This window comes from Sciurus vulgaris (genome assembly GCF_902686455.1).
Source record: "Sciurus vulgaris genome assembly, chromosome: 11".
NCBI classification, from domain to species: domain Eukaryota; kingdom Metazoa; phylum Chordata; class Mammalia; order Rodentia; family Sciuridae; genus Sciurus; species Sciurus vulgaris.
Genome location: NC_136472.1, coordinates 116,999,303 through 117,025,168, shown reverse-complemented (window position 1 = coordinate 117,025,168; position 25,866 = coordinate 116,999,303). Strand labels below are relative to the sequence as shown.

General features: G+C 41.2%; 1 protein-coding gene across 9 annotated transcripts in view; it reads left to right on the top strand.

Annotated features, from left to right (window-relative positions):
• The window catches only part of LOC306640373 (uncharacterized protein), a 258,856-nt gene that overhangs the window by 119,561 nt on the left and 113,429 nt on the right, over window positions 1-25,866 (top strand). For 7 of the 9 annotated variants that reach the window (XM_079104579.1, XM_079104578.1, XM_079104574.1 and 4 more), the window contains one exon: window positions 18,871-18,947. The exons of 1 other annotated variant lie outside the window; for it this stretch is intronic. Coding sequence is in view for 5 of the 8 variants with exons in the window: in XM_079104574.1 (XP_078960700.1) it covers window positions 18,871-18,947 (77 nt within the window). In the remaining 3 variants the exon portion in view is untranslated. Of the gene's footprint in view, window positions 1-18,870; window positions 18,948-19,003; window positions 23,969-25,866 lie in introns of those variants that run through there. One more of the 9 variants, XM_079104581.1, reaches the window with a different exon arrangement.

Genomic DNA, 25,866 nt, shown 5'->3' with positions numbered 1-25,866 from the left:
TAAAAATAGGAAGTAAAAGAAATGGAATTAGGCAGGCAGAAAAATGCTACATCACTGAACAACTTGCCTGACATTCTTGACAGTATTAACTTTACCAGATACTGTTGGAAGATGAAGCAAAAGACAACATGATCACATTTGCCTTTGAGAAGGTTCTTTGTTATGTCAGTTTGGAGGAGGGTGCATTATATGAGAGCAAAATAACATAGGGAAATAAAAGTGTGCAATTGAACGACTATTTTAATGTCCATGCCACAGATGACAAGGACTCAAACAGTAGTGGTAGAAGGGAACACTCTGATTAGAAACTCATGTAAGAATAAAACCCAAAAGACATGGTGGCCAACTGCATGTCTAGAAATGAAGGAGACATTCCTTAATAACAAATATATTTACTAGCAGTTACCATAGTCCACAGTGTATACCACCCCCTCCAAGTCCCCACTGGCGATCACAAGAAAATTTTATATCATCAGATACCAGGTGGGGATCCTTTCCTTTTCTATTTAAATACCCCAAACTAAAGTTGTCCATTAACTGAAAAATTATGCACAGGAACTAATGGTGAAGCCAGAGGATCATGGTCAAAATCTCTAGATCAGTGCTTCTCATGTTTAATGTGCATACAAAATCATCTGGAGATCTTGTTAAAGTCAGATTCTGATGAGGTAGGTCTGAGTCTCTGAAGTGTGGGATTCTGCCAGTTAAACCAACTCCCAGGTGATACAGCTACACTTAATCACAATTTGACAAAGAGGGAAATAAAACTTATTAGTACAATAAAATGACCACAACCAGGTTGGAGCAACGGAAGAAACCGATACAAGTCTCAAATTAGGCTGCTACTGCAGTAAATCTTTTAGATCTTGCTTTCAGATTGTGTCTGGGTGTGACCTTGTGGGATTGGTGTCTGTCCCAAGAAGAGAGCTGGTGAAGTCATATATACTCTCAGTCAATAAGGTTGGTAAGGATCCCATGAAGAGCCACAAAGGGTTTCCTCACCACACTGCCCTGACGTGTCTCACTGAGTAATCAAGCCTTGTCTCAAATTTGAAAACGACTCCTTTCCACTGGCCTGCAAACTGTTGCACCTAGCCAAAACGGTACAGAGTAGGTTTTGTTCAAATTGCTTAGGGATGAGAACTATCTGGAGCTAAGTTTTACAAAAAGCCATCTGTAGCAATTGCAATATTTATGTACCTGTCACCAGAGACAAACAAGACTGAAAATTTATAAACTGGCTCCTTCTTACCTTATGAGTCAGCACTCATCCACGTTTGGCCTCTCTGCTGCCTGACCGTGTGGCGCTTAAGTTATGGTTTGTTTAGATACATTCAGCTCTTTCATTACAAGAACATAAGTGCTAAGGACCAGGAATAGATGCTGGATTTGGCCACTGCATTGCAGGAGACTGGCATTGACAAATGTCCTTGGGTGGCACAGACCCAACCTGGCCTCCTCTGGTTGCCTGAAATAGAAAAGTTTTATGTAAGAAGGCTATAGAAGGCTCTGAAATTGAGAGAAGTCTGGTATGAGTAAAGTGCTATCTTGGAAATCAGGAAGATAGTTCCAACTTAGCAATACCTGGTTATATGATTTCGAACAAGCCATTTTGTTGTTCTTGGTCTCACTTTCTCTCTTTGAGAAATGAGAAGATCAGCTCTGTCAGTAGTCTTCAAACTATTCTCTGCAGAGCACTACAGTTTTCACGGAGATACCAAGAGGAGCAGGAAGGACTTACCCAGTGTCTTTCCAACCCTGAATCATGTAGTTGGTTTGTCTCAAATATACATGTTATTTGTGTCATGGTAACCCTTTTCCAGTCTGCAGAAGTGTTCCCATTTGTGAAATAATTGATTCAGATTTTGGAATTTCCCTAAGACTCCTTTCTATATTCAGCATTAATAAAATGCTCCAGGACAAGAAACTTCCCCACCAGAAAGGTAATTCCAGTGCTGCCTTCATGAACCTTAGGATCATACATCATACACATGGAAATACTTGGAAGAAAGCTTATTAACTGAATAAGTGTGATAGCATCTACCATATCATCTTAAGAAAACCAATTTCTGAAAAAGCAGCTGCAAGACTAATTTTGGTAATCCAAATCAGACTCGTGATCCTTTTTTTGAAAAAATGTACTTATTTGGGTTCTTGGACAATTGAATTGGGATCATATACCTTGTGAAACCAGTGGGGTTGTCTTTGTCTCAAAATATTCCCTCTAACTAGCCTGTGAGCTTAGCCATTCATTTATAAGAAGTTTATCTGTTTCATTAGTCAGCATTGTGTGTTTACATGTATTAAAATTCTTTCAGTGGGCCATTCTAACAGGACAGTCACCATACTATTTCTCTAACCCTGATTGTCCTACAGTGAATTTCAGTAGGATGTGCAGGTATACAAGTGTTGAAGTACCTAGGAGCAAAGTTCAACCTGAATGGCTATTTATAGACAACTTGTGCTTGCTAGGAGAGTTTCGTGGAGAAGTTCCCTTTGTAATACTGACAATAGTGACTTAAAAGCTGCAGGTTTACTTGTTGAATGACTGAATGGCCATTCATTCACTTACTCTGTCCATGAAATTGACCCCATTGCAGAGCTCTGTGAATTACTCTCCCCTACTCACCTTTGGAGAACTGAAATGAAGCTAAGCATCTCCTAATAGCTGTATCTTCATCTTGATTCACTTGGGCAATTATGGCTTCATATTTACCTGGCATAGGTGATCTGTCTTCTTTTGTCAGAGGTGACCCACTGTCACTCTGTTGTTTTGTTTCCTCCATAGCATTTTTCTTTTTGGCTCTTCTGTTGACCACAGAAAAATCATTTAACACAGGCTCCTAACAAAAAGGGATGCGAATAAGGGCAAGTCATGATTAGTGAACAGAAATTTGATTCTCAAAAACACCATAAAATCTAGGGGATTTTCACATACAGTGAACATTATTCTTTACTGGATTATATCAGAACAAATAAGTGCATGGGCACACATTTTTAATTTTTTTAGATTTTTTTTTTTCACATTTGACTAACAAAACTTGACACCAAAAAATTAGTAAGTTAGATTTAGCCTCCCATGGGCTTAAGAGCATCTCCAGAAAGTGGCAATGAGTTTCTACCTTCCAGGAGATGGGGAATTGGCATTTTACAGCACTAGATACTAGAAAAGGTGATTAGTAAACTATAAAAATTGGGGATTAAAGATTCTCAGGGCAGTCTGTTCACTACATATATTTGCAACTAGATATAATTAAATAAGTTCAATTCACCTCACTTAGCTCAGAAACTATAGGTAGATACACTGGTGGAGAAATACTGGAGGGGGAGCAGGAGACTTGGCTTTTCTCTGCTTGCTTGACCATGAGCCTCCTCAGAACCTGCCCATCCAGAGACTAAGGACAGGAGAATCAGCCTTTACTCTCCAGTGGTCTTTGGGGTTTGTTGCAATCCTGATGAGAGCATTATGTAGTGAAGAGTGTCACAGATACACAGTGGCTAACCATGATATGACCATGGCCAAAGCACAAGCCTTGACACCATGCAGACCACTGTTGAGATTTCTAACTCTGTTACTTCCTATGATACCATGATAAAGGCATTCAACATTTTTGAGTCACAAAAAATGTGGTTTTAACTTTAAAATGGAGATAATATATCCAAAGGAAATGAACTCAGCATATCAAAGTGATGCCTGCACACACATGTTTATTGTAGCATTACTCACAATATCCAAGATATGGAATCAACCTGGGTGCCAATCAACAGATGAATGAATAAAGAAAATGTGATATTTATACACAGTGCAGTATTAGTCAGTCTCAAAGAAGAATGAAATCCTGTCATTTGGAGCAAAATGGTAGGAATTAGAAGACATTATGTTAAGTGAAATGAGCAAAATACAGAAAGACAAGTGTCAAATGTTCTCTTTCATATGTGGGAACTTTAAAAAAAAGAAAAGTCAACCTGAAAGTAGAATAGTGATTGGGAAGGTTATGTGGGGGTGAGGGTGGGAAAAGGGAGATTGGATTTGATCAAATCTGATCAGTGCATGCTATATGAATGTACAATGAACCTCTTTAGTATGCATGATTAATATGCTATTTAAAAATAAATAAAATGGAGATAATAAAAGTGTTAAGGAAAATACATAAAGTACGAGAAATACCATACTTTACATGGTAGATATTCAATTTATGGTTAAATCATGATCATCTATTAGAAATAAGAAATGTATTTCCTAAGCATTCACTTATTCAATAGATGTTGTAAATGTGCACTATATACATTGAAAATTACATATGATTTAATGTAGGTTCATGATGTCAATGGAGACCAAAATCATTTTAACATACAGTAAGAAAGTACAGTGCCCTTAAATAAAATACTGAAGTTTGTAAATGACTATTAATATTTAAATTGATCACGCATTTTGCTTTTGTTTTATGCTTAGATTAGCATAATAAAGCAAACACATTTCCACCCAATGTTCCTTGTGATTAAGAAGAAAGTTATCTCTCAGTGTTCACTGAGGATTGGTTCCAGTACTCTGCAAGATACCAAACTCCATGGTTGACTTATTTATTATTTGCATATAACCTATGCATAGTGTCCTATATACTTTAAATCATTGTTAGATAATTTATAATACCTAATGCAAAGTAAATGTTCTGTAAATAGTTATATTGCTTAGTGAATCAAAACAAGAAAAAAATCTGTACATGTTCAATACAGACATTTTTGTGAATTTTTTTGATCCATGGTTGGTTGAATTCTCAACTTCTGCATCTGGAGAGCCAAATGTACTTACAAGATGGCCACATTATAGAGTGAAGCTGGAACCTAACCAATTAACTATGGCTGTCTTTCAGTGCCTGGGTTGTACATAGACTCTGGGTTTTATTATGGCTGAAATAAAAGCTATGTGAAAGCTTTGAGCAGAGGATTATTGTGAACTGAATATATATGGAAAGACTTCTGCAGCCTCTGTGTGGAGAAGGGATGGTTAAGGGGGCAAGAGTGAAGACAGGGAGACTTTTAGATCATAGATGAAATAATAAAGGGGAAACTTAATAGCCATTTGGAATTTGAATGAATATGTTGGGAGAAATGATCAGATTCTGGATCTGATGTGAAGGCAGAGCTATGGGTTTGGTAGTAGATTACAGTGTGATGTGAGGAAAAGAGAGGCGCCAAGGCTGGTACCGAGGGCTTGGGCCAAGGCAGTGGCGGGGTGGGGTGGTGCTGCTACTTGTCGGGAGGAGGAAGGCCAGTACAAGGAAGAAAATTTGAAAACAGAAGAGCCAGGACACAATTTAATAAGACATAAATTTGAGGTGAACATTAGATACTCAAGTGCAGATGTGGGCAACAATTGGACAGATGAGTCAAGATTTCAGTGGAAATGCTGGTGTAGGAAATAGGAATGTGCAGTCATTGGGGTACAGATGGAATTCATTGTCAAGGGCTGAGAGAGATCCCCCAAAGAGTGAATGCAGAGAGAAAGAGAAGATGAGGTCCCAACACTGAGCCCTGGTGCTTCAATGGCTAGAAGTCAGGGAGATGAGAAGGAATCCACAAAGAACAAAAGGCTGACAACTGCAAGGAGAATGGAGAATGGTGTCACAGAGACAAGGAAGGAAGCAAAGGAAGAAAGATGTTTGAAGGAAGTGACCTACTGGGTCAACTGCTGCTAACAAGCCAAATAAGATGAGAACTGGGAATGGTGTTTGAATTTAGCAAATTAGAAGTTCATTGACAGACACTGGGTTGCTGGGGAGATTGGAAAGGTGACCTGATTGGGATGGATTTAAAAGAAAAGCAGAAGAGAAGTAGAGAGGGTAAGAATAGATAATGCTTTCAAGTATTTTACCCCAAAGGGGAAGAAAGTAGAGAAGAAGAGAATAGCTCAAAGTAAACATTGGGTCTGAGCAGGGATGATATTAGAAGAACTACAGTGTATGGAACTGATGCTGACTTCCAGTCTGGAACAGGGTCCTGGAGGGCCCTGCTGATCCAGACATTGACCCTTTGGTTGCTGGACTATGGGATGTCCAGGAGGTCCCAAGGGAGAGGCTAGGCTGGGAAAGGTGGGAGCAGGTAGTTGGAGGGCTCAGGGTAAAAGTGCTTCCCAACACATCCACAGGTGTTTCAATGTTGTAACAATCACCACAGTCTGGGCCATGTGTGCCAGCTGAACATAAAGCCTTTGAGCTATGAAGAGTGGTGGGTTTCTTTTTTTCTTTTTATATTTAGTTTGAAAGACAAGGGCTATTACAGCATATTTTAATGAAAATGGCCAGAAGACAGGGGAGTTTTGAAAATTTGATGCTATAAGAGACCAAGGTAAGAATCGTAGGACAGCCTGGAATAGGCAGATGGGCTAGGGCTAGTGCATAGGGCTGATTTGGATGGAAACAGCCTCTTGGTTCATTACACCAGGAAGGAGCACAGAGGTGCAGCTATATTAGCTGCTGTGGTAGGTAGTAGAGGGCAGGTGGAATTTCTTTTTTAGGTACCTTGGTCTTTGTGAAACAAAGGACATTTATTCATCCTCATTTTTTTTTTTTTTTCTTCAAGATTCCTACTTGTCCACATTTTAACCAAGGTTTATGTAAAATTCTGGGAAACCTTGGTCATTAGACCAAATTTTGACTCAGAAATCTGTCTCCCATCTGGAGACCCCTCCTCCACCATTGATCCCTCTTATCTGAGGAAGCATGTTTCCTCTCATTCCATGGACAATCAGAGCCCCGTTTCCTTCAGAGTCAGGTAGTTTCCAAAGTGTCAAACCCTGTTTCTGCTTTGCTGTAGAATGATGGATTAAGGAAACAGTTCTTGCCTGGCACAAAATGTGCCCAGGGCTACCATCTAACGTGACTCATTCGTGGAAGAAAGAAAAGGAAGGAAGGAAGATAAGGGAAGTCCAGGTTTCATTGAGAAGGACCACTGCTAATCTACCTTCTTTAAATATGTTTATGCTCAGGAGATTTGTGTCTTATTTACAACCAATGCCACCATTTCATGTTTAGCATTCCAAGATTTTGCCTAGGCTCAGGAATATATCAAAAATAGTTGAAGTGTGGCAGTGTTTGATTGCTTGCCTCTCTCTGTATCCTCAAAGTTAATATGCTTATCAGAGTGCAAAGGCACAGACAGGGAGAAATTTAATTCAAATTTTGCCAGGAGTCTAGTGCCACTTCACAAAATATTGATTAGGTGTCTGATTTGCTCTCCCCTGACAATGGGCCACAGAAATAAACCAATGAGGTGGGCTCAATTCTGGCTCGTCATGGTCATTCGATAAAGCTAGGCAGCCAATGAGGAGCAGCTACCTTTTGATTGGGCGAGAGGCCAGTGAAGGGGGAAACCATCTTAGCAACAGCAGAAAATATTGCACACGCCCTTGCACACACGCACAAACACAGACACCACGCTACCACCCTGCTGCAGTGAACAGTTGCTGATTGTGTCTCTGAAGGCTTTTGTTTTGCCACAGCCCCCACCCCACCTCCAAAGGACAAGTTTCTGTTCTCAGATCACTCTGCTTACCTGGCCAGACAGCCCATAATCCCTTTTTAATGGAATACAGGGACAACACTGTACTCTGCCCTCTCCAGCACACCCCTTATTAGGAGTGAACTTTGATCTGCAGGTAAATGCACAGGCTCTGTTCTTGAAATGGCCAGTCTGATCTGTTCCAGGGGGCTGGCCACACCACTGCCCTTCCTGACCAAAATAGCCAGCTGAGAAGGGGGTGCATCCTGGAACTGAGCCCACTGGCTAGGGGCTGTTTCTTACACTTCCTGTAAGAATGGAGGGAGGATTTTGGTATGCTAAAGCAGGCTCCAGTGTCGTCGCCATTTTCCTCACAGGCTTCCCCTGTCAATGTTCTGTGGCCTCCAAATCCAGAGCCCAGGGAAGCTCTCCTGTTTGCAATGTAACATTTGGCAGCATCTTTCCTAGCCACTGGGCTCTAGGCATTTAACATTCTCATTTGAAAGACTCCCCTCCTCTGGTTTCCACTGAGTTTTCATGTTTCCTGAGCTGCCCTTGTTCCCCAGATGTTGGGATCTGGGCTGACTGCCAATCCCTAGTTTCCTCAGATAAGTAGCTGCCATGGCCTTCTTGCTTCATTTCTGCACCCACACCCATGCCCTGGCTCTGGGTCTATTTTGAGGGCAGTGGTGATGGCAGGTAACTGGGGTGCACGTTGGCTCCCAGCATCATTTCTGCCTGTATGAACTATGTTCCTTTGCCCTGATGGCTGCTTTCAGTGTGATTCTTTGATTTGAGAGCATCTGCCCATGGATTAGCCAGTCCTTGCTGGTGGCTTTCTCTAATGTCCCCTGGATGATGGTTGTAATTCTCTCTGGGTGGAAAAATCTGCCACTGAGGATAGCATTCACTCTAAGAAGTGAGTGATTATTTTGTACTAGAGAAAAGGAAGTTGGGATGATGTCATAGGAATTATCCACGTCCAAGAAAGATTATTGGCTACGATGGAACCAGTTGTTTTCCATATTCTTGACTTCAAAATAAAAGAAAATGGCATGAATAGGAAGCAGGAGAGAATTAGGGAGACATGAAGAATGGCACTCTGCATATTAGGGTTAGTAGAGAGTAGGACATATTACCAAGTGGTCATTTGGCACTTCTTTCTGGGGTGGCTCCAATGCCCTTCCTGGGGTTTTGATAAGGTGCTTTCTCGTGGATGCAATAGAAACTGCATGACGGGGTGCAGCTCGGTGGTCAAACATTTGCCTAGCACGGGAGAGGTCCTAGGTCTGATTCTCAGTACTGAGAAACAAAAACTAAGCAAAACTCAAAATAAATGAACAAGCAAAAACCAAGAGTGAACATGATGACTTGCGTGGCATTATGGTTTGGATCAGACAGGTCTAGATTTGAGCCATAGCTCAGCTAATAATGTGGTGTTAGCCAATTTCTTAACTTCTCTGGGTCTTTTTTTAAATCTGTGAAATGGGAATCATGCCATCAACCATTAGGTTTTAATCAAATCCTACGTATAGAATACGCAACTTAGGGTTTAGCATGTAGTAAGTACTCAGCAATGTTTGGATCTTCCAATTTTAAAATTCTCAGAGATTTTTTTCCTCAATAGACCCATGGACACAATACTGTTAGTTTATTCAAAATGTTTTAGATATCTACCTAAAGTCAGGCATGGTGGCACATGCCTATAATCCCAGTGGCTCTGGAGTCTGAGGCAGGAGAATCACAAGTTCAAATTCAGCCTCAGCAACTTAGTAAAATCCTAAGCAACTTAGCAAGATCCTGTCTCAAAATAAAAAAAAAATAATAAAGTAACATAACTGTAAAGGGCTAGGGATGTGACTCAATGGCTAAGCACCCCAGTGCTTGATCCCTGATATAAAAAAATAAAATAAAATAATCTACCTAAAGCTTGGCATTAGGAGATCTAAATATGGCTTCTGCCCATGATAATTTATACTTTAGGGCAGACAAAAGACAAATTAGTTCTAAAACAAATTAGTTACAAAGTGGGGAGCAACTGAGGCAAGGCAAAAATTAATGCCAATTGTGCGGAGTTAATAAGTATAATAAGAGTAGGAAATCTATGCAGGTAGAACCACCTGAGAAAATATTACAGGAAGTTTGGGACTTAATAAGGATCTTAAAGAATGACTAGGATTCAGATAGATTTAGAGGATAGAGTTAAGAAGACAGCATCTCCTTCCAGGTGGAAGTAGCAGGATTGGCACACTGTTGGGAGAAAACTGTGGAGAGGAGAGAAGAGAGGAGGGGAGGAAGAGGAGGAGAGAGAGGGTAAGGAGGCTGTTGAAGGAAGGGAAAAGCTTCAGGTACATTGTAAAAGGCCCTAGTACTAGGCATATACTGGTTTCAATTCAGAAATCATTACTTAAATCCTTGCAACTAAGTGTCCTTAGCTATTAAATGAGCATAATAGTGAGGATTAAATGATATCAAAAGCAGATAAAATGCTTAAGGTAAGTGTGACTACAGAAACCACGTTTTAACTAACACATACTCTGCTTTCATAACAGGGCAGCCAGGCAAATTTTTTTTTTCACTGTGAGAAATGAATAGATAAAAAATTACAGCTATGAATTATGGCCAGTGGAATTAATCCTTGCCTTTTAAGGACTTCTCTGACAATGACCTTTGGTGTTCTCCCTTCCACACAGCTGCTTGTACTCACTTCTCCCTCTGTGGACTGTGATTTAGCACTTAAAAATTTCCCTCTTATCTCCCCATTTGCATGCTATTAGACATGGATTTGGTTAGACCTGCATCTGTTGAGACAGCTAGGCAATAATAGAAGCCCCAAAGGGACTGATGTGGTCTGGTTTCAGGAGTGGGTCTAACAAGTGAGGTCTAGGTCAGGAAGTTATTAGCTACAGAGTCCGCGAATATATTCAGCTGTCATCACTTTTTAATTAAAAATAGCTTGGTGGCATGTACATCCCAGCACTCCATTGTAATAGTGGAGCATCATCCTTTCCTATGAACTTTTTCCTCCTCCAAGAAGAGGGTATCTTCTCTAGTCCAAGAAACCATGAGCAACTTGATTTTAGCAGGGAACAGGCTCAGTGGTATCCAGGAACCAGCTTTGAACAGCTCATGAGCTAACTAACTTTCTACATGATCTCTTCCCACATCTACCTTCAGTAGTGGAGGTTGGTGCCAATCTAGATGCCATGGAAATCTGCAAATGCTACAGATCAGGGCTTTATTTCCCTGGACATAGGCATGTTTAGTATTGAACATCACATTCCTGGAAGAAAAGCAGGGTAAATTCCCACTTGGTAATTTGTGCAGATAACTATTCTGAGATAGGATTTTCCATACTCCAGATTTTGTTTCATTTCCATTAAATTAAATTCTTTCATTTCATTGCTTGTTTAGAATGGAAACTTGAGAGGCAACATGGGATAATTTTAAAAGCCTATTCAGATTGACCTAAGTTAAAATTCCTCTTTTTTAAATTACTTGCCCATGGCTTTGACCATGTTCGCCTAATTGCTCTCAACCTCGGTTTTCTCATCTGTAAAATGGGAACAATAATAACACTGAAGACTTAAGGTCACTGTGAATATTCAATGATATCTTTCAGGTAAAGCACCTAGCACTTAGTACCTAGCATGAAAACAATTAGGCAGTAAACATGGGGAACTTTATTAGTGGATGTTTGTAATTCTGGTTGGAGAACATTAATACAAATTGATTGGGTGCCAACTAAATATATTCCATCAGGCTTGGAGTGAATGTAGATGTTTAATAAGGACTTTATTGGACACACAGTTATCTGAGTCGTGAGAGAGCTAAACAGTGAAATGTACTAATAATGTGCCACAGCACTTAATTAAAATGCTTAATTTATCACTCTGGTGTTTTTTCATTTAAAAATGTGCAAAACAAAACAGAGCACAGTACCCACTCTCTTAAATTGACATAACACACAAATTATACATTCTGCATCTATGGCAATATGCAAATAAGGCATCAGCATATCTGCAGATTCATCATCAGAAAGTATTTATTCGGTGCTTATTTTTCACAGGCCCACCAAAAGAAAATGATTTTTGACAATTACAGTTCCTTCGCTTTTGGAGTTTATGGTATAAAAGGGATAATACTGAAATCTCTCTTCCAGTTAGGCAGATAGAGGAAAGTGAAGGAGAGGGGGAGAGAGGATATTTTAAAGGCAGACTAGCATTTTTGTATCAAAAGTTAATTCATAGAAATATTAAGTTACTTACCTGTGTGACCAGATATAAATTCACTTAGATGACACAGCCTCTTTGGAATCTTAAACGTGGACGAAGAGACTCCAATTAAATTTAGTTGTCTGTGATGACTAATTTTAATTTTTAAAGTGCAATTTTTTTTTCTAGAGTTAACAGGACCGACATGAGGGGCCGGGGGTAAAGTTCACCCAACATTTGGCACTTTATTTATCCCTAGAGCTCTCCTGGTTCCACTGCTTGCAGTGAGCTCTGTAATCCATGGTTCTCTGCAGGGCTCCTCTGAATTGTGAATCTTTACACTCTGCAGGCGAGCATCTGTAATCAAGCTGCATTAGAATCACCTGGAACACTTGCTAAAGTGCTGATTCCCAGGCCAAAGGCCAGCCTGCATGTCATGCCGAAGGACCTGGAAGTCAGCAATTTATCATGGGCCTTAGGTCATCATTCTCTGTCCCCAGTTACTTTGTTGATCGCACCTGCTGAGCAAGCTTCCTGTCCTCCGCCTCCTTGTTACTTCTACTGTTGCTTCTTCAGTTCAGTCTCTAGCCTGGCTACTCACATGGCCTCCTAGTTGTTCTCCTAGTTATCCTCTTTACTGTATTCAACTGGAGCAAATTCAAATCTTACAATGTTGAATCCAGCAAGCACAAAGTCCAGCAGTAGCTCCTGAGATAACTTGATCTCTTTACTAAGACAGATGAGGCCCTTGCCAGCCTTCCTCTCCTGCTCCATCCACTCACCTGTCCTTGGCCTGCGGCAGCCACGGTGAAGGCTTTTGCTGTTCTCTGAACACTTTGCTGGGCCAAAGCTCCAGGCCTTTGCTCCTATGGGAGCTTCTGGCTAGAAGGACCATCTCTCATCCCCTTCCTGGTTGTCTGACAAACACCCACTCCTCTTTAACACAGCAGCTCAAGAATGATCTCTTCTATGCTGACTTTCCTAGTCTAGTTCCTTCCTTTGTTCTCTTCCAATTTGTATTTTCTTCCATGTGCCACAATATTGGTGAACAGGTTTATTTCTCCCTTGAAGTCCCAGCTCATGTTTTATTTCTCTTGGCATCTCAAAGAACATATTCACGTTTTCCCAAATCAGTGGATGATCCATGTAAATTTGCAGCTCAGGAGTTGGGTGCATCACCTTTCTTTTGGTGTTGGAGATCTTATCAGAATTTTGTCTGAAGGTCACAGACAAAATAAAACAGCTTGGAGCTTTCCATATACAAACTGACTCAACCCAGCTTTACTGATACATGCTAGAACTAGATGAAGTCCATAAAATATTCTTTCATAATATGGAGATAACAGAAGGAGCATGAAATAAACGAAACCAGTGTCTTTGTTATATAAACCTCTGAGTGAATTAGGGTAAATGAGCAATCTACATGGCAAATCTCACTGATCTTTCTTGAGAGTTATTTTACTTAATTGGTTGATTTAATTTCCTAGCAAATGAAAACTGAGTACTACTTATTTGCCACAAATCCCTTCTCTTATCTAAACTTCATTTATTTCAATTAATTTCCCATCATTCCTTTGCTTTAACAGTATACAGTGTGATTTGGGTATTTCACAGTTTTCTTATAAGGTTACAGTTCAGAGACTAAACATAAGAAGCCAAAGACTTCCAATTGTACCACCTGAAGCCATTTTAAGAATCAACGCTTGCCCTTACATGTTACTAATGGGAATGTAAAATGGAACAGTTACTTTGGAAAAACAGTTTGGCTGCTTCTTAAAAAGTTAAATGGAAACATAAAGTAAGAGTTGTTAATGCCACTCCTAGGAATCTACTCAAGAGAATTGAAAAAACATGCCTACTAAAAGACTTGTACATGAATGTTCATAGCAGCATTATTCATAATAGCCAAAGGGGGAAAACAAACTAAATACCTATCAACTGATGAATGAACAAGCACAATGGAGTATATCCATGCAATGAAATACTATTCAACAATAAAAGGAAGCAAAATACTGGTACATGCTGGAACGTAGATGAACCTCAAAATCATGTTCAAGGGAAAAATGTCACTTAAAAAGAACGGCTTCTTTTCAAAACGAGTGCATATTGTTGTGTTCAGTGTATATGGAATATCCGGAAAAGACAAGTTTATAGACACAGAAAGCAAATCAGTTGTTGGCCTGGGGTGGAAAGGGGTCATAGGGTGGGACAGAAGGAATTGATTGCAAACAGACTTGAGGAGATTCAGAGGGTGCTAGAAATGTTCTGAAACTGGGTCATGGTGATATTTACCAAGTTCTACAAATTTACAAATAATCGTTGAATTGATAGACCACAGAGTTTATTCACTTATGATGCCTAAACACTGTGGTATAGAAATTATGCTTCAATGAAATTGTAAGAAATGGTTGAGGTGGACACGTGGTTACCATCATATTTTTATTTCAGTGATATTATAGTTTCAAAAACCTTTCCAAGGAAATGTTAAAAAAAAAAAAAAAAGTCTTTAATCACAGAATCTAGATTTTTAAGTTGGTTTCTTTCCTTCTCCTCAAACCCCTGAGGCCCTTCACCTTTATACCAGTGGAGACATATTCAGAATGTTAAAAACTTCCTTCCCCTTCAAGCTAATTAAGTAAGCTCTGATGACATCAGCTATATTTGCAGCACCTGATTAAGGCCATGATACTAATTAAATTCTTGAATGATTAGAAATGCAAATTGTCAGGCTTCCTTTAGCAACAGGCATTGCTGCCTGGCTCCAGAATAATAAGTCAAGGAAATGACCAGGCTCATCTTGAGTTTACCCTGAGTTTAGTGAGAAAATAATAATAACTATGAATGGCTAAAAGTTACCTATTTACATGGGCCAAAATTTCCCTAGTAGAAGTAGCACCTTTCTAAGAGTGAGTTCATTGAGAATTGCTGTGACGGGTAGGACGACCCCTGAGCTTTAGGGCTGCACAGAACAGAGTTCAAATTCTGCCTCTGTCACTTACCAGTCAAATGATTGTTGGCTAATTTAATTTTATTTCTCCTAGTCTGCATATCTATAGTATGGGATTTGATTCTCTATCTCAAAGGATTTAGGGGCGGATTAAATGAGATCCCTTATGTGTCTTGGGTCTTACATTCAGGAGGTGTTTAAAAATGGAGTCCACTCAACATGTATTAACTGCCTACTGTGAGAAATAGAAAGTCCAATGATCCTTTTGCAGCATACAATGTTTAGCCTTAAAGGTAAAACCGAGATGTAAGAAAAGCAGTTTGAGGGGAGAACAGGATGGAGAACTAAAAGCAGATAACACCAGAGTGTGACAAATTCATGACCCCTTGATAAACAGGAGGTGAGGGGGAAGGACTGACCTGACCAGCAGAGAAAAACTACAAGATACACTCAATTCAAGAAGGACTTCTGGCCACAAGAGAGCAAAGAGAGCTGGGCACATATAAAGGTGTATTTCTTTAAATAACCCAAAAAGAGACAATATAACCTAGGTTTAGGTTATGTTTGGGAAGGCTGCACCACCCCATGGCACCCAGACACTGAGGAATCAGGGTTGTGGGGGAGGGACCTTGTACACAAGGGAATAAAATGCTGATTTTGACTGCCCTGGGTGTGTCTACTCTTTCAGACACCGAGCTTGCAAGATCATCTTAAAAACCTCACTTTCTCTGTACTTTTTGATGCTCAGTACCTTCTTTGGGGTTGGACAAGTGAACATGTTTCTCACACTTATCCATTTATTCCTCAAATTCAGCAAACATTTTGTGAATACCTGCTATATTCCTGCTATTCTTAATGTTCTGGATACATCCATGAATTTTAAAAGACAAAAATTCCTATCATAGCAAAACCTATGTGGACAACAACTATAAACACAATCAATAACTGTTTTTGTGTTAGATATAAGATATAATAATATTTCCTATGAAAAAAGAGCAAAATGAGTAGGAGAGATCTAGAACCATGAAGGTAGAGGAAATAAATGATGAGTTGCAATTTTGGGTAGTCAGGGAAGTAGGTAAATGTTCGTTGAGTAGGTAAAATGTAAGGGAAGCCCCAAAGGAGTGAGGGAGTTAGCCATCATCCAGAGACATCTGGGGAAGAGTTGAACAAACATCTAGCACAAAAATGCTTAAATGGAATGTGCTAGAAACCTTTATGAAGCATGGGGGATGGGGAGGGTGACCACCCTAGAGATAGAAGAGTAAGCTGAACCGTGTTCAAACTCTGCCTCCATCACCTGCCTATTGTGTCATCTTTGGCTTGTTACTTAATTTCTCCAAGTGTACAGTCCTTCATCTATAACACGAGATTTCAAAATCTATTTCCCCAAAGATTACCTGTTCCCAAAGATTAAAGCACTCTCTTACCCCAGTGACCTCTGAAGCGGGAGTCTGTAGGTTGTGTTTCAGAAGAATAAGCAGAACAGAGACTATTGTTTATTTCTGTCTGGTTCTGACCCATTCCACAGCAATGGCATCCCCTTCTGCTGAACTTATTCCAGTACTGGATCAAGGTTGGTGGGCAGTTAGGAGATGGGTCCAGCTGAGGCTGAAGAACAATTGTAAGATACAAAACAAGACAGAACCGTGAGATAAGCATTGGTTTATTCAATCAACAAGAGGTCGTTATGGAAAGAATTAACTGACCCAGCTATCTACTATGGTCTGTGTGCACTTATTGTACCGAATTAAGAAAATGCAGAGAGTGGTTTCCAGTTTTAAATACTGGGATGATAAATTTTATACACATGTAAGCGCATGGGTGTGTGTGTGTGTGTGTGTGTGTGTTTGTGTGTGGTTTTCTCAGAATCAACTATACATCAAAGGTGACTCATACACTTTCATTCAATACTTCTGGTGAATTGTGTGCTAGAGTTTGACAGAACAGGGTTATGGTATCTTCTTTAATGTTACGCCTCTCAAACTTTCCTTTGGTTCTTTGCTGGATGTAAATGGTATAGTGAAAAGAACTCTGAATTCAGTCAGAAGATCTTAATTCAACAACTACCTCTTCAAGATTTAACTTGCTATTTATCTCCTCTGAACTTTATTTTCCTCACTTATATAATAACAATGAAACCTCTACATCGCCTGCTTCCCAAGTGTCAAAGGTCAAATGAGGAAATGCATTTGAAATCATTTTGTAAGCTATAATTTTTAACCTGAAGTGTGGTGAGGAGTCACGGTTGAAGAAAGAGGGTGTTGGAGACTGGGCGAGGGTCAGTTACTTGTAAAAAGAATGGTTTGGCATTTCTCCACTGAGTAGACATTTGGTGCTAATTTATGCACATTAGTTAATTTTGTTTTGCTGGGGACTCAGATGGGACTCCCTGATGGATGTGCCATCCATGACAGAGTCAAAGAAAGCACATGGCTCAATGCTGCCAACCTTTCAGGGTTGAAACTAAAGGAGAAGGGCTCTTGAGAAGCACCAGTTTGGCTGGCAATTTCCAAGTCATCTGCTCATGGAAATCCTGCTGAGGCCCGGGAAGTGGGATGAGTAAAGAAAACTCTTTTTCCTTTAACACCGTTGTGTTCATTTTCAACCCAGGATTCAGCCGCCTGGGTTTACACACCAGGCATGTAGGAAGGTACTGTATTCACAAAATGGTGCCTGGCGGTGCAGTGCCTTCTTTCCAAGCTCTGAAACCATCTGGGCTAGCTGTGAGTGAGAGGAAGAAAGTGGCATACTCTTCCATGCAGAAAAACACTAGGAGAGAAATTTAAGGCATATTCTTGGGAAAAAGAGAATTATTCAGGAGAACAGCAGCAAGATGCTCTGTATTATGCATGGTTAGAGCATTAATTGGGTAGGGCAGAGAAGAATCACTGAATTAAGGATTATTCAACCTGATAGCAGGCAAACCTTTGCCTCTCTGCTTGTGTGTTAATCTCACTCTATGAGCTGCAAGCAGCTATGAATAGGACCAAGGATTTTGCATTTTTTCTCTCTCTCCAGGGCTCACCCCTATAATTGGCATTCTGTCATTGCTCAGCAGGTGTGACTGAATGGGTTGGTGGCACTAGTTCTGTCCACATAGTCAGACTGTCTAGGGAAGAAAGGTTGTCCCTGAGTTTTCCATGAGCAATTCACCTCAATATCCTACCATCCTCAATATTTGGGGAAGATTTTTATTTGGTAAAATATTTCTCTTCCTGGGTACCCATTCATTTTAAATGTGCCTGCAGTATCAGCGTAGGCTAGCTATGGGCCAGGGTGCAAGCTTGCTGTGGTCTGTTTCCGTAAGGCCGACATTCCCAATCATGCTGGGTGATGCGGAGGTGCCTGTAATGGCTTACAGATATTAGTAATTGAGATACTGATAACCGAAAGTGTCTTATAGTGGTAAAAGATGTAAAATCAATTTGATGACTATTTAGAAATTTTCCATTTTTTTTGAACATTTAATGTATGGCTTTATGTATAAACTTCCTAATTTCTATAATGACTGAGTATATGCAATTCTTTGAATATTCCCACCACAGGAAGTATTCCAGGACAACTAAACAACATTTCATTTCCTGGATCTTCCTGTTAAAGCATCTCAGTATTTGTTTGCTTATTTTTTTGGTCATGATTTGTCTATCAACAGCAAAGTTCTTTGCTTTGCCTATAGTGTAAAATATTAGATATTTTCTGATTTTTTTTCTTGTATTTGTATTTTTCTAATGATACATGCAATTTTTATCCCTACCTCTAAGAGACAGGTATTGGATAGTCCTAAATAGAAAATGATTAACTGGGAAATTTTAAACAAATTCCATATCTAATATCTTTCAACATATTTTATTTTTAAAAAATATTTTGTATTAATTAATTTTATTACTAAGCCTCTTATAGTTTCCCAAATTCTTTCCAACCTACTCTACTCATGAAATTATGATTTTCTGTGTGTCATAAAGTGAAAAAGTTAGGACAATACTGCTATCAATTATCCTTATTGCAATTTTTTACCTTGGGAGATTAGGTGTAAGTGGCAGCAATGTTAATCTTGGCAGAAGAGATTTGTTAGAGGAATCCAAGATGTTTCTATTTTAATTTTTAAGGCACCATTTGCTAAGATGGTAAGATAAAGAGGGACACTTTATTTTGTGAACAGTATTTCATAATGATGGACACTTCCTGATGGGATTGAATGTGTCTCTGCAGATGCCTCCTTTCCCAGCTGGATCACCCTGCTTCCATCAAGAAAAAAGGGTTGGAAAGAGCCAACAGGGCCTGAAAAGGTAAATGTCACTACATCCAGCATGCCAATCTTTGAAATTCAACATGGATTTAACAGAGTGCAAAGTGTCATAGTCATAGTAGTCATACAACTTATTAAACTACATTTAAATGAAAAGTGATAACTCTCCTATTTAAAAATTAATTGAACAACTGCTATTATATTGAATGGAAGCACTTAAATTTCATTTCTATTGATTAAATATACCCAGTATAGGAGGAAAAAGACCCATACAGTGAATCTGAAACTGACCTTAGATGACTCTCCAGGCTGGCGGAAGTGTGTGGGAGGGGCGCTTCCTTTCTCCTGCTTGGCTGAGAGTAGGTGAACCTGCAGCTTTAGTGGCTACCCCAGGACAGGGAGGGGCACAAGATACCAACTCAGGGGTCTTAGGAGCCATGCTTAAATGAATGAATATACAATACATGCAATACTTGGAGCACACACAGAATTTATTTGTTGTTTATCAAAATTTAACCGAATATTCTGTTTTTATGTAGCAATTCCACTTAGGAGAAAACTGGAGGGAGAGGAATCTGGGAAACTGTTAAGAATGAAAAAAAGGTGGTGCTGGCGGGAATCTGCCCAGAAGTGAGTGGATGTTGTAAGGGGGCATGGAGACTCAGCATCCTTCCTGTGTCATATATTCCGGAGGAGACTTTGCAGAATTCCTAAAGGGCAAGGTGCTGATCAAATAGGGTTCTAGTCAGTATTTTGAAGAAGACCAGAAATAAACACAAAAAGAAGAGACTGAGAGTTGAGGAAGAGCATGGCAGGCAGAACAAACAGCACGTTCAGAGGGGTAGAATAACCCCAGTCTCCACTCCATGACGCCATTCTGATCTCCCCAGAGACAATCCATCCTTCCTTTTTTCCATTCCATCATTGTCCTTTGCTGGAGCCCTTCTAGTTTCTGCTATAGGGACATCTGTGATGGGGGCCCATCACAGTGGCAGGTGGTAGGTAGGATATAGGATAGACCCTGGACACATCTACTACTTGAGCCAAGAACTCAGATGCTTTTTATAGAAGATTGAAAGGAACACATCACATGTTTCAATGATTTTTTCATGCAAGGCGACATTTTGTTACATATGTATATGCACCTAAGTAAATGCTGAAGAATGATTCATATAACATCAGACCTGAGGTATCTATTTTCTGGGAGAGAAGTAACAACATGAAAGTAGACCAAATGGAAAAACAAGGAAAATTCCTTGCATTCCCTAAGGTTTATCCTGGGGCCACCCCATACTGTTAAAGTATATGAGGCAAAGCTCTTTGTTGCACATCTCAGCAGTCTGCTGCTTTTGAATGTTATCTTTTGAGGGAGAGAGGGTGTCTTTTCCCCAGTCCTTGAAGTTCTCTTATGAACTTTATGATATTAAGTGAATAAATAAGTAAGACCATGCTCTCTTCTCCTTGGGGCACACAAAAGGAGGACCCTTAGGTATTGCAGGAGGGCAATTTTTTTTGCTGCCCTCTTCCATTAATGGTATGATTTAAAGGCAAGGCTATGCAGAGAAAGGAAAATGCTGAAGAAGTCTTCAAGTAGCTTTAAGATTTAGATACATGGCCATTTTTTTGTTTGCTTGTTTGCTTAAAAAATGTTGGTTGCCAGAACTCTATCAATTATAATAGGTGGGGGAGTTTCCTTGCTACCGTTTTGGTTTTGTTTTGTTGCTGGAGGTGGGGAGGTGATTTGGGGAATTATACTTTGCTCATCAACTACATGAAGGTTCAAAGTGGTTTAAGCCTTTAAACTTCAGCACCTTTCATCTTTCCTCTGAAATTAATGTTATGTGAGGTTTCTCTGATTTTTCTGGAGCCTTTCCTAAAAGTCCTGGCCATCCAAGGATTTTATCTAGATCTTTGAGGACCAACCTTGATTTTTGTTTTGTATTTTTCCCTGAGAAAGAGCCATATCTGGTTCTCTCCGCCATCTGGAAGATTTGTCTTTTTCCAGACTGCGAGGAAAGTGTGGTTTCCTTTGCTTCCCTTGTCCACAGTGGCCCTGTTTGGGAGGAGGTTAACACCACACAGGGTCCACTGAGGGTTGGTTTTTGCTCTCTGGCGCCACCTGCTGTAACAAGCTGCACTCACAGGCTTCCCAGTCTCCAGCCCCAGGCTCCCAGCAGGAGTCAGAGCCAGAACCTCAGCCCAAGCAGATGTTGTACAGGCTGCCAGATTTCTGTCCAGGCCTTATCTGTGCTGCCTCCACTGACTCCCTAGCTCAGAATCCCAAGTGTCCCCAGATGACTTGCTTCAAGTCACGCAGATCCTGAGCGCCTGGGCCAGAGGGAAGGAGCCTGCCAGTTTGGGGGTTGCTGACCAGTGGCTCTTGCCAGCAAAAGTGTGGCCAGTGGAGGCCACCTCTCCTTACCAGTGAAAATGCACATGGATTTCTTTCAATATGTCAACAAGCACTTATCCTCTAATGGACTTCCCATTGTGTCCCCAATGTGTCCCCTGACTGAGCCACTCAAGTATCTCCCAAGTTGTTCAGGAATTGAAAAAAAAATTTTTTTCCCTTCACTCTGGACTTTTCTACATTCTCACATAAGTTAGTGATTCTAACCAAGGGATCACGAAGAAAGGGAAGTGCTGATTTTTATGAGATAAATTACCCATTACTCCCTGCTCCAGGTTGAAGGTCTCTTAATGGCAGGTACTTACACATTTGTTCCTCCTCCCTCACAGGTAGCCTGGCACATAGTAGGTGCTTCACAAAACTTAGTGAAATGAGTAGTTTCTAACCAGTCAAAATCCTTCTTAAAGTTCTTTTCTATTTGCCTATGAGAAGGGAAAACTGTCAGATTTGATATTGTGAGAATTCATTGTTAAGCCCCCACCCTGAATAAAGTTGACTTCATAGAAATAAATGACAGGGAATAGCAGCAATTTCTATCATCACTGATAAAACGGAGGATGATGACTAACTGGTGTCTCCTGGGGTTAGAAAACAAAATAGGAATACATGCTTGCAGGAGAAAATTGGTTTGCTAGAAGATAGAACTTCCGGAGAGCAAAGGTTACAGGATACTCTTGTGAAATACAAAGGGGAGTTTATGCCAACAACTACTCTAGAGTGAAATAACACATCTACTTTGCGCAATAAGCACTTAAGCTTCTGCATTGTGCCAGTACTATGTGAGATGCTGAAGGTAAAAAGATGAATCATATACAGTGCTTGTCCCTTGAGAAGACTGGGGCCAACAAATGGACAATTTTCATAGAATATTCTAATGGCTAAGAGAGAGGCATGCCCAGGGTGCTGCAGGAACCCTTGGATGAAGAGGAGCCCTAGCTGTGTAGTCAGGGAAGGCTTCCTGGAGGAAGTAAGGCTTGTATGAGTCTTACTACTGGGTGGAAGATGTCCAGATGAATGCATGCAATAGGCAGATTCCAGGAAAAGTGAACAGCTAGATATATCGAGGTATAAACATCTTGAGATCATAGGTAATCCTTCCAGTCCTTCTCAGCTGAGTCGTCTATAAAATGCTACTGTGCCACAGAAAATGGTTTACAATCTTGGTGGCAAAAGGTGGCTCAGTTTTCTGTTCCATGGTGTGTTTGTCTTCTTGTTTCAATAACTGTTTATAGATTTTGAGGGGAAGAGCAATGATCTTTTCAACTCCAGCATCTTATACAGTGCTGGCACACACAGAAGCTTAAGAAGTACTTATTGAACTGACTAGATCTCTCTTTAAAGTAGTTGTTGGCATAAACTTACCTCTGTGTTTTATAAAAGCATCCCATAAACTTCACACTTAGAAAGTACTCAGGAATCCTCATTTTCTCTGCATCCAAGGGTCATGGTCCCTGAAGCAGCCTTTCTGCCCTCATATTCAGGGCACCCCATGTCCCTGATGCTTCAGATCCCATGTGGCTGGGGATTTGCCCACAGAGCCATGCTGCCTGGAGTCTGGACCAGGGTTTCTCCATGTGACCCAGAGTACCACGTAGAGGAAGGCTAAAATGTACCAACGGCCACCTAGAAATTCTCTCACGGCAACTACTCTTTGAATTCCAACAGACCATTCAGTCCCATTGTACAGATGGGAAAACTGAGGATGATGGACATGGAGCTACTTTCTAGGTCCTGGAGAATAACCAGTGCCTCCTATATATTGATTTAGCTTCTTGTTTCTCACTTCACTACTACAGTTAGTACCTTAGCAGGGTGAGAACCTCTGAGAGGCATTTTTCCCAGAAAGAAGCACTCTGGGAGTGGCAGGCCAGTTAGTAATGGCCCGTTTCCACTGGATACCCTGCCTATTGGGCTGGCATTATGGAGGGGGGATGTTCCCAGGCTCCTCTGGGGAGGTCATTCAATCCCAGCCATGGCAGCTGGTGTCCTTGATGCCCTGGACCTCCACCAGAGAGGAATCTGGGGAAAACAAAGAGTGCAGCCGTGGCTGCAGACCTGAGCCCTCCACGCCCACTTGCCCAGGGTGGGGCCCAGCGGGGTTGGTGCCAGGCGCTGTGTGGCTTCTCCACCCCCTTCCAGGGCCCCTCAGCTCATCTGCTGGCTTTCAGAACCCCAGCCTTCCTGAATGGGTCTTTGTGTGCACCCCAGGAGCTGGCTCGGAAGAGCCCTGATGGAAATGCTGGACAGAGATGTCTCCTGGGGATCCAGGCACAGCCCGGCATGGTGCCCATCTTGCTGGAGGAAGGCCTTTATTGTGCCGCTTCAATGCTCTCGATCTGGGAGGGAGTGGGACCTGGATGAATGGGAGAAATGTTCTGCGCCCCTGCACAGTGGGGTCACGGGCAGGGCCACGGGGACGGCGGCTCCTCAGTCACTTCCCCATAGCTCTCTTTCCCACTCTACCTCAGCCACTTTGTCCCCGAGATCACGGTGGTAATATTCATAACCGGAGGCGCCGTCACGTGCTCACTCCCCAGGTGCCAGGCCTTGTGTTCGGGCTTCCATCCTATTTAACGAGGCGTCAGCGGTCCCAGGATCTCCATTCTACCTGGGAGCAAGCGGAGGCGTAGAGATGGCGAGCAACCTGCCAGGTGACTCTGAACGGGAAGGTGAACACAGATCAGGCAGATCTCCACCCTTACCTGCTCCTTCCAGGTTTCACGTGTCTCCTGACGGACATTGAAGTCCTAAAGTCAATCGCACACTCAGCTACCTGAGAAACTCCCTTGCTTGAGAGACCTGGCAGACTGGAAGCCTGCTGGTCTTCTGAGAGCCACACTTTGGGGCTTTTTTTTTTTTTCATCAAGGCAAGGGTAACACTTAATTTTATGCGATAGAAGAAACTAGAACTGTAGGAGAGAATTGGAGTCTGACTGTGTATTGAAAATTTTTGTTTAATAGCCTCCCCTCCGTCTGTGGTAACAAAACATTTTGTTGAGACAAGCACCATGTGGAAGGCAGGAGCACAGAGACTCCTGGAGCTGGCGGTCCCTGCTCTGCCACTAACTGCACTGCACAGGGTCCCTTGTCCTGTCAAGGAGGGGCCAGGGTTAATTCCAGGTGCACAGCTCTGAGGTGCTCTTAGTCAGGCTGAAGAACGCCGGGGATCTTGCTTTTACTTTTCTTAGTACATAGAAGTGGTGGTGATGATGTCACTGATAGTCCCCTACCTGTCTTCTCTTAGGTGTGACAGCCGTCACTGCAGAGGTGTGATGGATCGCTGTCTTACGAAGTGAAGCTCAGTGACCCTTCAACAAAAATGTTAACTGTGGCTTTTAGAACCACTTCAGTTGAGCCAAATGGCCAGCTGTGAATGACTGTATTTCTCTATGTGCAGAGGTTATGAAAAATCTATGAGAAACTAAGACAGCAGCAGAAATGGAGGTTAGACCTGAAGGGGGCAGCTCCTCACTGTGCGGGGTGGTGAGCTATCAGGCAAAATTATAAAGTGTCCTCCAGAGTCTCATCTTATGTACTCCTTTATTTCCTTATCAAGAAAAGATATCTTCTTACCTCTCCGGGCTACCTTATAGTCCATGCTCTTCTGGAAAGAGAAGAATGGCTGTTGATTATCATGGGCCTTATCTAGAGGGGGGTTCTCCTTTTTATTTTTTTAATTGGTGCTAGGGATGGAGCTCAGGGCCTTGCACGTGCTAGCCAAGCGCTCCACCACTGAGCTACACTCCTGCCCTGGGAGTTCCTTCCATGTTCATCTTTCACACAGAATGAATGGAACTGTCTAGAATTGCAGTCCCGGCTTGTGTGTGGTTTGGTGAGTCCTGCCCTTTGACACGATGAATTTCTGTTCATTCCTACGCAACTTGCCTTCAGCTCCAGAAATGGCTGTGTGTTGTGTTCATGGATAAAGAAATCGAGTCCTTGTTCTGTGCCTTGTTCTCCAGGTCACTTCCTCTAGTCTCCATGTATCGCTCTATATCCAAGGATCTTTGGCTGAGTCTAGTTCTCCATTAAACTATTGCTGTCATCATGGATTATTATTGCAATCTAATTGTGCTGTGTAATAAATACATATGTTTTGAGTAACTGAAGCCTAAGTGCAGCCGACAAATATCCATCATGATCAGGATAAGAGTCTCTGGATGATTAAGGCCCTAAAGATGTAGGATGTTGAGCAAACAAGGTCATAAACATCCATTTAGATTACCTTTTAATTTCAGCTCTTCTTAACTCCGTGTGCTGTCATTTTCTGTTTTTTTTTTTTTTTTTTTTTCTTGGTAGTTACTCGTTTTGTTTTCACTTCACTAGTTGCATTTCTAGAGTGGAGCTTCCTGTTAAAACAGAGAATAGTTAAGAATGGCAGAATTCCAGAGTTTTTCTTTGTGGTGTGGTGTTAGGGATTGAACCCCAGGCCGCTCATGTGCTAGGCCAGCCCTTTACCACCACAGCCCAGAATTCAAGAGCTTAACAGATAATCAGGAAGACACTGGGAAGGACCTTTTGACTATAATAGGAAGAATACACAGGAAAG